Source organism: Hipposideros armiger, unplaced genomic scaffold, assembly GCF_001890085.2.
Source record: "Hipposideros armiger isolate ML-2016 unplaced genomic scaffold, ASM189008v1 scaffold_780, whole genome shotgun sequence".
Taxonomy (NCBI): domain Eukaryota; kingdom Metazoa; phylum Chordata; class Mammalia; order Chiroptera; family Hipposideridae; genus Hipposideros; species Hipposideros armiger.
Window position 1 is genome coordinate 437,607 of NW_017732130.1, and position 15,384 is coordinate 452,990.

The 15,384-nt window shown below is 36.9% G+C and overlaps 1 protein-coding gene across 5 annotated transcripts in view; it reads left to right on the forward strand.

Annotated features, from left to right (window-relative positions):
* Nucleotides 1-15,384, forward strand: part of NOX4 (NADPH oxidase 4) — a 200,480-nt gene that overhangs the window by 41,933 nt on the left and 143,163 nt on the right. For 2 of the 5 annotated variants that reach the window (XM_019628307.1, XM_019628308.1), the window contains exons 1-2: nt 14-89; nt 1,250-1,345. The exons of 1 other annotated variant lie outside the window; for it this stretch is intronic. In XM_019628307.1, coding sequence (XP_019483852.1) covers nt 1,337-1,345 — 9 coding nt within the window. In that variant the 5' untranslated portion in view covers nt 14-89; nt 1,250-1,336. Of the gene's footprint in view, nt 1-13; nt 90-327; nt 589-1,249; nt 1,346-4,095; nt 4,125-15,384 lie in introns of those variants that run through there. 2 more of the 5 variants (XM_019628305.1, XM_019628310.1) reach the window with 2 other exon arrangements.

Below are 15,384 nucleotides of genomic sequence, written 5' to 3' on the forward strand. Positions count from 1 at the left end.
GGCCCTAATTTCCATACCAAGTCTCTTTAAGTTGAACACTTTGGAGGAAAACGACCTGCCCAAAAGAACTAAGTGTATGTGTACGAGAGGTAGGCCAGGATCATTCTTCACATCTTTGTCGTCTTTCAATACAGGGAGGCAGGCCGGGCTGGGCTGGGCTGCGGGGGACGCCTCCTAGTTCCCAGCCCGGGACATCCTGAACAGCAGCAGCCACAACAACAGGCTCGCCCCCAGACAAAGGGGCCGGCGCGGCGGTGCAGCCTCGTGCAGCCCGGGCCGCGGGGTCCAGGGAGCGCGCTCGGAGCGCGGGGCCGGGGCCGCCGAGTGGGCAGCGCAGACCCGGCGCGGGCCGGAGCCGCGGCGCCCGGAAGACCCGGCTCCGGGGCGCAGACCCCGCCCGGGCTGGCTCGGCGCCGGCCTCCGAGCTTCCACTCAGTCTTTGAACCCCCCCCCGGCCCCCCCCCGCCGCAGACCGCACAACTGTAACCGCTGCCCGGGCCTCCGCTGCTCCTTCTCCGGCGGGGCGGCGGCATGGCTGTGTCCTGGAGGAGCTGGCTGGCCAACGAAGGGGTTAAACACCTCTGCCTGGTAGGATGGCGGGCAAGGCTCTCCCTGCGTTTTGTCTCTAGGGCAGTGGTTTTGATTCATTCTCTGAGCGTGAGCGGGTGGGAAGCTGGAAGTGGAAGTTTCGCCTCTAATTAGAACGTTCTCAACTAATAAAGCTTCCCGCTGTTAAATACCTGGAGATAATAACGATCCCACCCTTCCTCCAAATGCATGAGAACTTTTCCTACCCACTGATGGGAGAGCGGATGTGGAGGAAGGGAGAAAGGATCACTTTAATGAACACGGCTTTTTCTTAACCCTTTAATCATCTTCCCTCCTTTGCTCTTTTCCCAGATTGCTTCTGTTTGATGTTGTATTGTAACAACACGGAACGCTTGGGACATGGGGATGTCACTAATTTCTTAGTCTCATTTTGTGCTGTAGGCGATAACTGCAGATCTTTCAGGAGACCTGTTTGCAAACCCAAATGCTTCCTCTCAGGTGCAAGGGCTGAGTGGGGTCAGACTCCTTTTCCTCGGAGTGGTTTTCAGCTTGCTGCTTCACTTGAGTATGCTTTCCGCGATTTACCAGTTGAGGTTCCATTTAAAAAGTATTGTGTCCAAGGAATGTACTTGAGGTTTTCGTTCATCAGGTTAACGTTTACTTTTAACTTTGATTTTCTCTCTCCCTTTGTATGGTTTAGCTTATCTGGCTCTCCCTGAACGTCCTGTTTTTCTGGAAAACGTTCCTGCTATATAACCAAGGGCCAGAGTATCACTACCTCCACCAGATGCTAGGGGTAAGTGGGACTTGGGTGACCTGGTGGAATAGGTTTCATGTGGGCAGAAATTGCTATAGCCCTTGGTCAGTTCTTCCTTTCAGTAAAGACACATTGGTTGTTCACTCTAGAAATATTTGTTATTTTCTAAAGTGGTCAGGTTTTTCTTGATGTGTCATTCATACTTGTCCGGGTTAAAATGACTAAGAACCAAGATAATATCTGCTGGAGTGAAAGGGGCAAAACTGCCAGAGGAGGTTAGGGGGGCCTGAAAAAAGTTGCGGTTTCTTGTCAGCTGCAAAGTGCCCTGAAGGATCTGCTTTGCCAGGAGGACCAACCAATGACAGGCTTTTAGTTTTCACTAATCACGACTTCAGCCTGCCCCGAAACTTACCCAGAGGATTTCTGCACTGTTTCCTTTCATTGCCAGGTCTCACAAAGTATGTGTCTAATATAGTATGAAGTCATAGACATTGAGAAACAGCTCTTTCTCAGTAGTTGTCCAAAATCTCTGCTTTCTATTGGAAACAACTATTTATTCAACTGTTTATTTATACCAAAAATATACCGGGCACTTTACAAATATTTTGTTTAAGCCAGGAAGCTATCCTTCCCATTTTATACGTGGAGAAATAGAGGCTAAGGAAGCGGAATGGCTTGCTCAAGTCCCTTTGGATGGTCGTCAGAGATAGGATTTGAATGAAGTGCTGGCTGGTCTTTGGCTGTCTTCTCATACTACACTGATTTTCTAAATTACTTCACTAGCCCATCTCAGATACTTATGTCGCTGGTTAGTATTATTACTCTTTGTCAGTGCTGCCCAATAGAAATATAATATGAGTCATAAATAATTTAAAATTTTTCAGTAATACCTTTAGAAAGTGAGAAGCATTAACTTTAATAATGTAATCTATTTAAAATACTGTATCCAAAGTATATAATAGATTGAAGTATTCAACATGTGGCCACTATTTAAAACTATTGAAATAATTTACATTATTTTTTTTGCCTATTAATTCTTTGAACTATCATATGTATTTTACACTTATGCACATCAGAATTCTTTCACTAAATTTTCATCAGAAATACTTGACCTGTGTTTAGATTTCGTAAACTTCTACAGATGAAATAGTGGATTCACATACCCAAGTTGTTCCAAAGATATTTAAAGATTTTCCAATGACACAAGTGAATATTAGCTTTTAAATTTAAATTGATAGAATTAATAAACTTAACAACACAATTCCTTGGTGGCCCTAGACACATTTTATATGCTCAGTAGCCATGTATGGCTAATGGCCACCGTTTTGGACAGGACATGTGTAGACTGTGGGGGAAGATATTCCCACCTTCATGGCCATATGCACTTATTCTGCTTTAAGGCAAACAACTAGCCACTAATTAGTACAATTAGTAAAAAGACCTCAGGATATGGGTGGTCCTCTTGCTCCCCCTTTCCAAAATAGGAGTTAATATTGGAGGGGAAGCTATGGGCCCTGTAGTTATTGTTGCATAACTATAAAAATAGCTCTGATTTTCTCCATAATCTGGTGATGGGAGCCTTTGAGAATGAAGGTAAAGGTATTTAATTTTCAGAACTGGAGTATCTATTTTTATTACTAATAGGCGAGGTGACTGTTCTCAGATCAAAATTAAGGATTAAGAAATTGCATAAGCACTGACAGGGAAAAGAAGGTCTTAAATGATGGGAGATAAAATAATGTTGGGATTCATATGTCTGAGTAGGGGCTTTCATCATGACTATTGTTTCCCAGACTGGCTGATGCAGACACGGAGGCAGTGTGATCACGGCTAGTTTACGCCCGAGTTAATGTGTGAATCAGACTGTGCACTTCCTAGCAGATGTTTAATTTTGACACGCTGTGAATATTGGAATCCTAAAATTATCTAAGAAGGAAAAAAAGGTCTTTTGAGGAAAGCCAAAATAACACCCAAGCAAACCAAACAATAACTTCTTCCCCCTTCCAATAACAACTTTTTTTTTAAAAAAAGTAAATATTTTGGGGTAACATTACTCTTAAATAAAGGACTCTATCGATTACCCGAGATAAAATCTGTTTTTGATTTATTTATTTTCATGGAATGGAAAATGTAGTTGCTTGTACTTTAATAGAAAATACTAATGTGACCGCCTCTGAGAAATTTAGTTTCTTAAATTTTTTGAAATGTTGGAGCAATTGAACTGAGCCTACTATCTATGGAAACCTTCATATTCATATTCACCTTTTTCTGAGTTGTATTTCTGACATTTTAACCATTAAAGGATATAATTTAATTGATAGAAACATTTTAATTTGAGAAGAGAATGTGTTTTATGATACCAGATTCAATGTGTTTTGATTTTTATACCTTTTGCCCCCAAAACTAACATTTGTGTATGGACTGTTCAGTTTTAACCTAGTTATTCTTAAGATGCCATGATGAGAATATAATTTTATTTTTGCTCACAATTTTCATTTTAGATCTGCAGCATGGTCACGAAGATCTTTTTTAAAACTCTCATTGAGATACCTCTGTTAACTGGAAGAACGTTGTTGTGAGCATTGGGATTTTTTTCTGATTTCACAGTGATGATCTTATTTTGTCAATCATTATCTTTCAAGTGATACAGAACCATTAACTAATTTACTGTCTCCAGAGTCCTAGGAGTTATATCATAATTAACGTTTTTCAGAGACAGAAATCTGAGGTCATGTGAGTCTCTTAAGATTGGAGATTGGAGTCTCTGGACAAATGGACCCAGGATTTTAAGTTGGTGTTGGCTTCACAGCCAGTCCAGGTAGTTTAATTCTGCTGAGAAGGAATATATGCCTCCTGTCAATTTCAGCAAAGGCTTGATTATTGACTTTTTTCTTTCATTGCACAGAATAATGTGGTTTCAATTCAGGGGATATTTTTAACTAAGTGGTTTTTTTTGGTCTGTTTTTGTTGTTAACATTTTGCTATAATAAACAATTTACTTCCTGTTTTTTGACAGGTGAATGGGTTATATTACTTTGATGCAATAATTGTATTCTATATCTACTTATAATAGATAGAGACTCATAGAATTTTAGATGTAGAGGAGAGCTTTGATATCTTATTGTAGATTTCTTCCTCTTCCCAAATAGAAAAATGAGGTTGAAGTGATTTGCTCACTGTCACCCACTGAATTAGTTGCTTTGCCACCATTTTGGTCTATTGATCCGCTCAGTCCAATATTTAGCCTGTTATAATGGACAACTCTATGAACATATGCAAGAACATATTAAACCCCATACTCTATAGACCACTACTAACTTTTTATCTTATTTGAAATGATGTTTAAAGATGTTTAGCAATTTATAAGGAAAATTACTGATTTATCCCTAAGATAACATATATTTTCAGCATTCCAGTTGTTTTAGACTTGTCTCAGACAAGTTGTTAAGCTATTATGAGACTTATTTTTATTTAAATAATTTACGATTCCACAATATTTTAGTAGAATTTTAGCACTTCATGTTTAATCTGTTTGTTTTATACAGCTAAATGGCCACAGTATAATTCTCTTTTATTAATTTCAGACATTTTCAGATGTGCTTCCTTCATTTCATTATTAATATCAATATTAATAATATCGATAGCAGATTACATTCATAAGGCCTGGCTTAGTACCAGGCATTAATCTAAGAGCTTCACATGGATTAATTTATCTAATCTTTTTATCCATCCTATGGAGTAGATGTTTTTAATTTTGCAGCTAAGAAACGGAATTAGAAAAGTTCTGTAACTTGTTAGTGAGTGACAGAAGTAGGATTCTAGCCCAAATGTCCTGGTTTTAGAACTTGTATACTTAATCACTGTGCTCTTGTGCCTCTATACAACATTAATATTAGGCTACACCATATGGAATTGCCATTTAGATAGGAAAAAATAAACATGTAGCCATTTTATGAGGTTCAACTTAATAACAACTATTACTATTTATTAATTACATACTATGTGCTAGACACAGTTCTTTGCTCGTGTGTGTGTGTGTGTGTGTGTGTGTGTGTGTGTGTGTGTTCTCATTTAATTCAATCCTTATAACAGCCCTGGAAGATAGGAAGTATCACTTTTCATAGAATTGAGAAACTGAGGTTCTGAGTGGTTAGGTAACTTTCTCCAGGTCACATAGCTAACAACGGAAGAAGCCCAATTTGAGCCCACTTTTTTCTGGTACCAAAGATCATGTTCTCAATCACTTTGTTCCACGAGGGAGGTTATGAGACAGATAGGGCTAGAACCTGGAACTTTCAACTCTAATGACTATATTCCCCTTCACCATTTTCTTCCATACCCTAACCCTCTCTCCTCTGGCAACCATCCCTTTGGTCTCTGTTTCTGAGTCTGTTTTTGTTGTGGTTTCTTTTGTTGTTGTTGTTTTGTTATTTAGATTCCACATGTAAGTGAAACCATACGGATTTGTCTTTCTCTGTCTGACTGATTTCACTTAGCATAATAACCTCTATGTCCATCCATGTTGTTTCAAATGGCAAGATTTTATTCTTTTTTTATTGCTGTGTAATAATATTCCATTGTCCATTTTGTGTGTGTGTGTGTGTGTGTGTGTGTGTGTGTGTGTATAATATAAATCAAAGGAATATATATATATATATATATATTTATATATATATCACATCTTCTTTATCCATTTATCTATTAGTAGACACCTAGCTTGCCTCCATATCTTGGCTATTATAAATAATGCTGCAGTGAACATAGAAGTGCATATATGTTTTTGAATTCTTGTTTTTGTTTTCTTTGGATAAATACCCAGAAGTGTAATTGCTGGGTCATATGGTAGATCTATTTTTAGTGTTTTGAGGAACCTCTATATTGTTTTCCATAGTAGCTGCACCAGTTTGCAATCCCACCAACAGTGCACAAGGGTTCCCTTTTCTTATTCTTAAGCCCGAGGCAAACTTGTATAGTCAGTAGGTATCATTTAGGATATCTACTGTATTAATGAACCTAAATGATCATCATAAATGATACCTATTGTATTGACCTACTCAGGCTTCCGTAATAAAGTACTATAGACTGGTTGGCTCAAATTACAGAAATTTACTTCCTCACAGTTCTGGAGGATGTATGTTGTATGCTTTCTCCTGGGAAACATCTAGTCTGAGGAAGAGGAGCCTGTAGAACTGTGGAATGTTATAGGGACCTTGGGGATTGTCCTAGTTCATTTATCTCGGTTGGATACATCAACTTGATATAGTTAAAGGCACTCTATGTGGACTCAGTGGAAAGCTCAGTGTGGATGGTAGGTCTTCTAACTTCCAGTCAATGTTTCTAGTTCATCAGGCCAAGCATTGCATTGATCATAAAACTGATTTTAAAAGTGCCTGGGTAATTCTGGGGAGGAAAATCAAACCACCCTAATTCCTTATTGAAAAGCTCCTGGGCTTTTGAAGCTATGTGGGAGCTTGAACCCTGGCTCAGGCATTTATCTCCCTTTATGATTGTGACAAATAACTTTTCTGAGTGTAAATTTAACTCGTTTATATACTTGGGTTAAAACTTCCTCTTAAGTCAGTTGTGAAGATTGCATGAGAAAATTCAGGTGAAAAGCTTAGCACTTGATGCATATGCACTTAGCAAAAGATAAGCTATTATTGTAAATATTAGCTAGTATCATTTGGTATTAATGGTATTAATACTATTACCAGCACTAAATTATTTATAAGTAAAAATATTAAAAGGAATTTAGAGAAATATAAAGCTAGAAGGAACTTGCCGAGCACATAGCAGATGGCCTGAGGACAGAGGGACTTACTCTTTCCTGTTGTTGCCCTCCAGCTGCCTCCCTGACCATCCTGGACAAAGGAAGGCTACCTGTTGCTGTTTGTAATTGGCACAACATTTACGGCAACTTGGTTATGATTGCTTGATGGAATTTCAGCGTGAAGTAGAATGCATTTCATTCACAAAAGCACTTATTAATCTTTGAATCTTGGGAGTCTTCAACAGGTAAACAAGGGAGATAATGCCTACCTCACAAGATTGTGAAACTTAAAGAAAATTAAAAGAAATAATATAATAGTAGCAATAGCTCAAGTCAGCATTCATTGAAATGTTGTCATGGACCAGACATTGTGTTAAATTCTTCACACATTCAGTGTCAGAATCTTGTCTACAGGGTAGGTTCTGTTACCTCAGAGGAAGCTTCAGCACAGAAATTATAAATAACATGCCCATGGATGGAACTTCTTAGTGAAATAAAGTCCATTATATAATGAATTCCAAAAAAAAAAATTCCAGCTTTCCTGTTTCCTTCCCTCTTCTCTCATCCTTTTTAGCCATATACAACAATTTACTTAAGTGTTCTGTATTCCAATGAAACTATCCCCCTCCTCTCAGAGTACTGTGTTGAGGACTAGAGGGCAGAATGGATATGAACTACTTTGAAGAACTGAAAGCATCACAGATGTTTAAAAAAAAATGTTGTTATCACATACTGTTTCTGTCTCCTGTTGAGTCTTCCCAGATTTTTTTTTTTTTTTAAGATTTTATTGGGAAATTGGGGAAGGAAAAAACAGCCAAGTTGTTGTCCTTCTATCTTAGTTGTTGTCTTTCAATCTTAGTTGTGGAGAGCACAACTATCTCAGCTCCAAGTCCAGTCACCATCTGGCCGCTTGTTGGCAGCTCGTAGCCACTCAGCTCAAGGTGCCGTGTTCAATCTTAGTTGAGGGTGGGTGTAGCCCACCATCCCATGCAGGAGTGGAACCGGAAACTTTGTTGCTAAGAGCCCATGCTCTATCCACTGAGTCATCCTTCCACCTGTTGGCGGTTCAGCGGCAGCTCAGCTCGGGCATAGCTCACTGGCCCATGTGGGAATTGAACCAGCTACCTTGTTGTTCATCAGACCTCGTGCTCTTAACCAACTGAGCCACCTGGCTGGCCTACTCTTCCCAGATTTTAAGGCTCCAGCTATGTGACAGTGACTTCTTCAGTTCTTAGTATCCACATCTTTGTTTTTAGCTGAGCCATCCTGCCACCTGTTGGCAGCTCAGTGGCAGCTCAGCTCAGGCCGAGAATCCAACCGGGGACCCTGTTGCTCAGAGCTCGCACTCTTGAGCGAGCTCTTAACCAACTGAGACACTCCGCTGGCCAGTATCCACATCTTAATGCAACTTTGTAATATGATAAAAGTCAAATAATGTGATAAAAAAGTTACTCTTTGGAAAAGTAGTTTCTGTTGAGTTCTGGCAATGGGACTAAAGAAAAGAGTAGATAGATTAAGAAGATGAATGTTTCCTGAGCAATAGAATTTGTTTACATTTTAGAAACTGGAAATTTGAATTCAATAATGACTTTTATCTATAGATAAATGAATACAATACATATTCTACAGGGAAAAACTGCATACTTTAATGGTTTTCATGGATTTGGGAATTGTTAAATGTCTCTAGATACATCAAGAATATGAGAGGTCTGATACAGCTTAAGGCAAGAAGAGATGAGTGATGTAGACAAAATGAAAGCATTTATATATCTGAGATTTTTTTTAAAAAGTGGAGGCTTCTCCACTAAGATAAATTAGTGAAATCATATATTGTGAAAGTTTTCTGACTTTCCTATGATAGAATTATCAAATGGCTGATTTCAAATTGCAAGTTAATTTTGTTTCACGTAATCTTGGAAAGCTCAGGTCCATAGGAAGGATTTGAAGTGGTAGGGATTCAAAGAAGTCTTTTTTTCTCGTGCTGTACTTTGGTTCTCTTTGTAAACTTCCTTTTCTCCAATATACTCTCTTTTATGTGCCTTCCAATTAGCATCTTATCCTGTGTGAACTCTCTGTCATCCCATGTCCTGTGGGAACATGGATTTTAAGGTGGGTGAGGCTGCCCTAAGAAGAGTCAGTTTTGGAACAAGAAAATGAGAACCACTTATAGAGAATACCAGTGAGATACGGTGATGAGAGTGTCTTCACTGTCTACTGAATTCCTTGGCCAAATTACTTTTGATAAGTTACTTTGGGCCTTTGAACTTTGTTAATTCTCTTGGTTTGAAAAACATGGGCCCCAAAGCACAATTGTAACTTGATTTGAGTTACACAAACAAAGCTGAAGATACATTTTTCTTTTCTTCTTCTCCTTCTCCCCTTCCACCCCCGCCCCAATTTTTTTTTTTTCATAGCTCAGAATATCTAGAGGGAAAACCAGGCAAATACCATCAGAGGTCTACTTTATACTAATGGATTCCAACTGGAAAACAGTGACTCATATTAAACCACAGAATGTAGATGTTCAGTATGAAAATTCTCCCACATGAGAAATGACACTTGCTATTTGGCATTGTCTGTATTAAATTTGTTACCTACCATGGATTTTTCTGGGGGTTGGGGCTTGGGTTGGACTATGTAGAACCCATCATTGAACTCCTCAGCTATTTTGTTCTTGTACATTTCTTTTAAAAACATGAGAGTGAAAGAATGATTCAAATGAAAATTTTGGAAGAGTTTAATTTCCTGGATCGTAATGAATCTACAAGGTTTCTTTAATTTATTTTGGTTTGCCTGAAGAAAACTAAGGTCTTAGACTTGTACTACAGGCTTTAAAGCTTGAATGCATCAGGTTTAAAGAAGAAAATGCACTTTGTTCAATCTGCATATTTAGATAGATCAAATTTAATTTTTTAAAGTCTTGAATGACATTGATTCTGATTCTTGTTGTAACCAAGTGTTTGCTATTGCCTTGGAGCATGGGGCAATTATTAATTTAAATTTAAAATATCCTAATACCTATGAAAACTCCAGCTTATTGATGGAAACATCATAATGTAGTGAAAAGAAGATGGATTTTTTTGGACAAATTGACTTAAGTTGGAATCTTGACTATACCTCTTAACAACTGTACGTTTAAGTAATTATTGAAAATTTCAAAGCCTTAGTTTCCTCAATTTTAAGTTGAGAATTATATTATTAAATTGAATTACATGAAAATTCCAATATCGAAAGATTTTCACTTACAAAAATGTCGATTTTGTGTAGTTTCACCTAATTTGTCTCTTATAGGATTGTTTTTGGACAGGATTAAGATAAGGAAAAAATGAGAGTGAGCACCTCAAAAAGTGTTACTTTCCTTTTTTCTAATAGAGAGTTGTAGTAGACAAATTTATGATAATGCTAGACTCATTTCTTTCAGGAAACACTGTTGATGTTAAGAATGTTTTGATGTTGAAATCTATTTGTAAATGTTTGTTAATGACTGAAAGTTTCCAGTAACTAAGAGAAGTTTATTCCTAATTTTGTGCAATGTATACATATTGAATTTAAAAAGATATTTTGGGGGCCGGCTGAGTGGCGCGTTCATTAAGAGCTGGCTTGGGATGCCAGAGGGCCCCGGTTCGGATCCCTCATATGAGGGCCAGTGACACGGCCCTCTACAGCTAAGATGCTGAACAACAGCTCAACCTGGAGCTGGACTGCCCTGAGTCACTGGCGATGGTGTAGGCTGCAGCCCCTGTGGCAGTGGGTTGCCATGGGCTACCGTGTGTAGCCAGCAGCTAGCGTGAGTGACCAGCAGCCGCTGTGAGTGGCTGTCCAGAAGCCGGCAGCTGATCTGCCTCACCCGGGAAGAGTGCAACGATGGTGCCAACTTGGGCCAGTGAAGCAAAGTCCTCCACAACTAGACTGAAGAACAAAAGGACAGCAACTTGTCTGTTCCCTTCCCCCAATTCCCCAGCGCTGTTCCCATTCCCCAATTCCCCAATTAAAAAAAAAAAATCTTTAAAAAAAAAAAAGTAAAAGCAAATCAATCTACAAAAAAAAAGGTATTTTGCAAATGACACTAGACTTTTTCCTAATTATAATTTCAAAAAAATTAAGATCACAATTAATTGCTTTTTATTTTGCATTGGTTTTCAAAGTTTAGCTCCAAATTTCTTGGACTTTTTAAACTTTCTGTTTAGCAAACCAAAGATTGAGGTACACATGAATAAGGCTAATTTTATAGAAAATTAGCAGTGAACCCTCTATGTAAAAAGAAAAGGTTAAAAAAAAAACTATGCTTTTGATGTCAGGTATAAAGTATTTAAACATATTACCTTAGTTCATTGCACATTACCTTCATGGGTCTATGCAGTGCCCCTGTTTGTTCTCTTCTTCATTCATTTGTCTATCAATTCATTATCATTCCTCATTATCCAATTCCTTTTTCCTCCCTATTTTAGCAACCTTTCTGACAACGTGCTGACATGTATCCTTCTGTTGGTGTTTTATGTGCTTGTTTCTTTCAATTCACAAAAATGGTTTTGTGCATAGGACTCATTCTGTTTCTTGCTTTTTTTCTGGTATTATGATTTCAAAGTTCATCCATGTGACTGTGTTTCTTTCATCCTTTGCTGAATCATATTCCATAGTTTGTATGTCACATTTTGCTTATCTATTCTCCCAGAATAGAAATTACCTCTAATTTCCTGCTACTTTAAGTAGCATCATGATGAGCCTAAAATATACTGTTATAGTGTAAATGTTATAAGGCCGTTTGCTTATTTTACAATGTAAAGATTTTGCCTACTAGGTTTTCTTTAAATGGAGGCAGCTAGTTTTTTCATATTGTAGCAATATATAGGATTTTTGTATTATTATGCCAGTTTTAGATTAAGGTGAAGGTGGAGATGTTATCACGCATGGAACAATTCTAAAAAAAATTAAGACATTTCGTTGTAATAACCAGTGTTCAGGCAGAAATCCACAGGATATTGGGTGACTGAAGGGATGCATGTAGTGGGTATTTTTTTTTCTATAATTTTTTTCAATTACTGTTGACATACAAAATTACATTAGTTTCAGGTATATAACATAGAGGTTAGATGTTTATGTACCTTACCAAGTGATCATCCTGCTAAGTCTAGTACCCACCTGGCACCATATATTAATAATTATTACATATTGTTGAATATATTCCCTATGCTATACTTTACATCCATGTGACTATTTTGTAACTGCCAATTTGTATTTCTTAATCCCTTCCCCCTTTTCACCAATCCCCCAAATCCTGTCTTATCTGGCAACCATCAGTTTGTTCAGTATTTATGAGTTTGTTTCTCTTTTGTTTTTTCTTTTATTTTTTTTTTGGATTTCACAAATAAGTGAAATCATATGGTATTTGTCTTTCTCTGACTTATTTAACTTAGTATAATACCCTCTTCTTGGAAAACGGTAAGACACTGAAGAAAGACATAGAAGATACAAATAAATGGAAGGATATACCACACTCATGGATAAGAAGAACTAACTTTGTTAAAATATCTATCCTACCTAAAGCAATCTATAGATTCAGTGCAATCCCTACCAAAGTACCAATGTAGCGGTTATTTTATGTATTAATTTCTGTATTTACATGGCTCTTTCTTATATATTGCTCACAATATTGACCATTTAAACAAAAATAGCCATGTAAATGATTACAGTAAAAGCAATAACACTAAGAAATATAACATCAAACTTGGAAATACTAGGAAATGGAATAAATGTAGGCGAGAACATTAAAAGGATAGGTGGGTACAATGGAATGCATTATAAAAAAAAGAAAGAAGTGTGACAGCAACAATTTACCCTAACTTCTGAACTGCAAGTTGTAAGAGATAACCTGTACCAACCCAAAAGACTGTGAGATGGTACGTGAGTGGAAAGTTTTTGTTTGTTTGATTTTTTATTTTGGCACGTGGCAGCATATTAGGATTTTCTTTATTAATATTTTAGAATATGTTGAAATACAGTTTCTTTTTTTTTTTTCTTCCAGAATCTGTTTGGTAAGTGTCTTTATCAGTACATGAGCTAGCCATGCTGTAAGAAAATGGTATGGCACCTTTATGATTTCATAAAGAAATCATAGGTTGAATGATATTTAATGTTTTGACCCATTTAAATTGCAGCAGTGTTAAACAAACAGCAACTCTGTCACTTATGCCCTCGCATTGCCCCAATAGTTCTTCTTTACATTACCTGGAATCTCTTTTATTCCTTGATAGCTGTAACGTTACTCATTATAACTTCCCCTCTCCTCCGTTCATTTTCTTTCCTAGCTCATACTGTCTTATCCTATTGATCCTATGCTTTAAATGAATATCTTCTCATTTATCAAAGGCAAGATGAAAAGAGCATATTAGCTTAATATCCTTCTTATGAAAGCTTCCACCTTAAGCCATGGATATATTTTCAAGATAATTTCAAAAAGTTTATCATATATTTTCCAGCATAAAAAGATACATATAATTAAGGGGAAAATATGGAAAATGCACAAAAATAAAATAAAAGGAAAATTGCCAATCATATTTTCATTCTTTATAGATAACATTACTCATCAAGTTGTATTTTTAAGACTTTCTGCATGTTATTTTCTTTAGAGAATAATTTTTCTTATGACTTTCTTGTTTGTTAATTTTCATATTTATTATAGAAAAATGCCAAAAAAAGGTCATATATGCCTCAGCACCCACTTATAACCACTGTTAACATTGTGGTTTATTTCCTAAATTTAAATTAAAAAAAAAATATATGATTATTTAGAATAAATTGTTTTGTAATTTTTCTCCTAAAATATAGCATTAACTATTATGTTAGATTTATACCAAATATCACAAATTCATTGTTAAATATGCATTATTTATTTTTAATATTTCACTGAATAAATAAAAACACACCTAACTTAAACATTCCCATATTTTTGACATCCAGTTGGCTTCTGTTACTTCATGTATCTAGAAAATGCTTTGAAAAACATCATTGTGCAGAATACCCCCTCTGTTTTTACAGTTGTGTCATCTGGGCATGCTACTAGAATTTCAAAAAGTATATTAACCCATTTTATTTCATTTACTGTACATTTTTATTGTTATTTATCCATTTAGTTCTTGATACTGAATTGTTAAAATATGTCACATTTCAAAAATCATACTTCTCTTTACTGAATACTGATGATACAATAGAAAAAAGTAGCAAGTTCCCTTTATATCTAAAAGGTAACCATTTATGTCTATATAATCCATGTCAGTGTCTACATCTATATCTGTGTGTGTATAGATATACATGTATCCACATGCATATTATTAATTAAATACTATATCATGCATATTATTTCATTTCATTATATAAGGTATGATCAAACAATATGGTAAATGTTTAAAAAAATTATTACAGTAAAAGATACACTGCCATTAATCTCCCTCAAAATACACCCCCTCACTTTGAACACTCTTATGTCATCATTCTTGCCTCTTTCTGAAGCAGTTCTGGAAGTCCTGTTTTGTGAGTGTCTTAATTGCGCAGTTGTGGCTGCCTTGATGTCCTGAATCATTTTGACTTTGGGGAAGAGCCAGAAGTTGCACAGTGCCAGATCCAGTGTATAAGGTGAATGACGACACACCATAATGTTTTTCTTTGACAGAAATTGCCATATACCAGAAGCATGTGTGACATGAAGCATTGTCATGATGGAAGATAATTTATGGCACATTTTAAAACACACCTTCTCTCAACCATAGCTCACACCCGACTGTACTGAACAAGCTGAAACTTGTCACACACTGCTACTAAGGTTCGATGTGCTGCCTTCTGTATTGAAGATCCCTGCCTTTCCATTGGATGGCACTCGGTAGCAGCATTCACTGTATTTTGTGATCACAATGGAAAGGCTCCGTGTCACACCTTGCTTCTGATATATGGCAGTTTCTGTCAAATAGAAACATGGTGTGTCCTCATCTACCTTATTCATTGGATCTGGCACTGTGTGACTTCTGGTTCTTCCCCAAAGTCAAAATGACCATGAAAGGAAAACATTTTGAATCAATTCAGGACATCAAGGCAGCCATGACAGCACAACTAAAGACACTCATGAAAGAGGACTTCCAGAACTGCTTCAGAAAGTGGCAAGAACGATGGGATAAGTGTGTTTGAAGCAAGGAGTATTGTGAGGAGGATTAATGGCAATGTGTCTTTTACTGTAATAAATTTATTTCATTGGGTTGTCGGAAAAGTCATGATGCATTTCTGCATCGAAAAACAGAAAAAATATGGCATGACTTTTCCG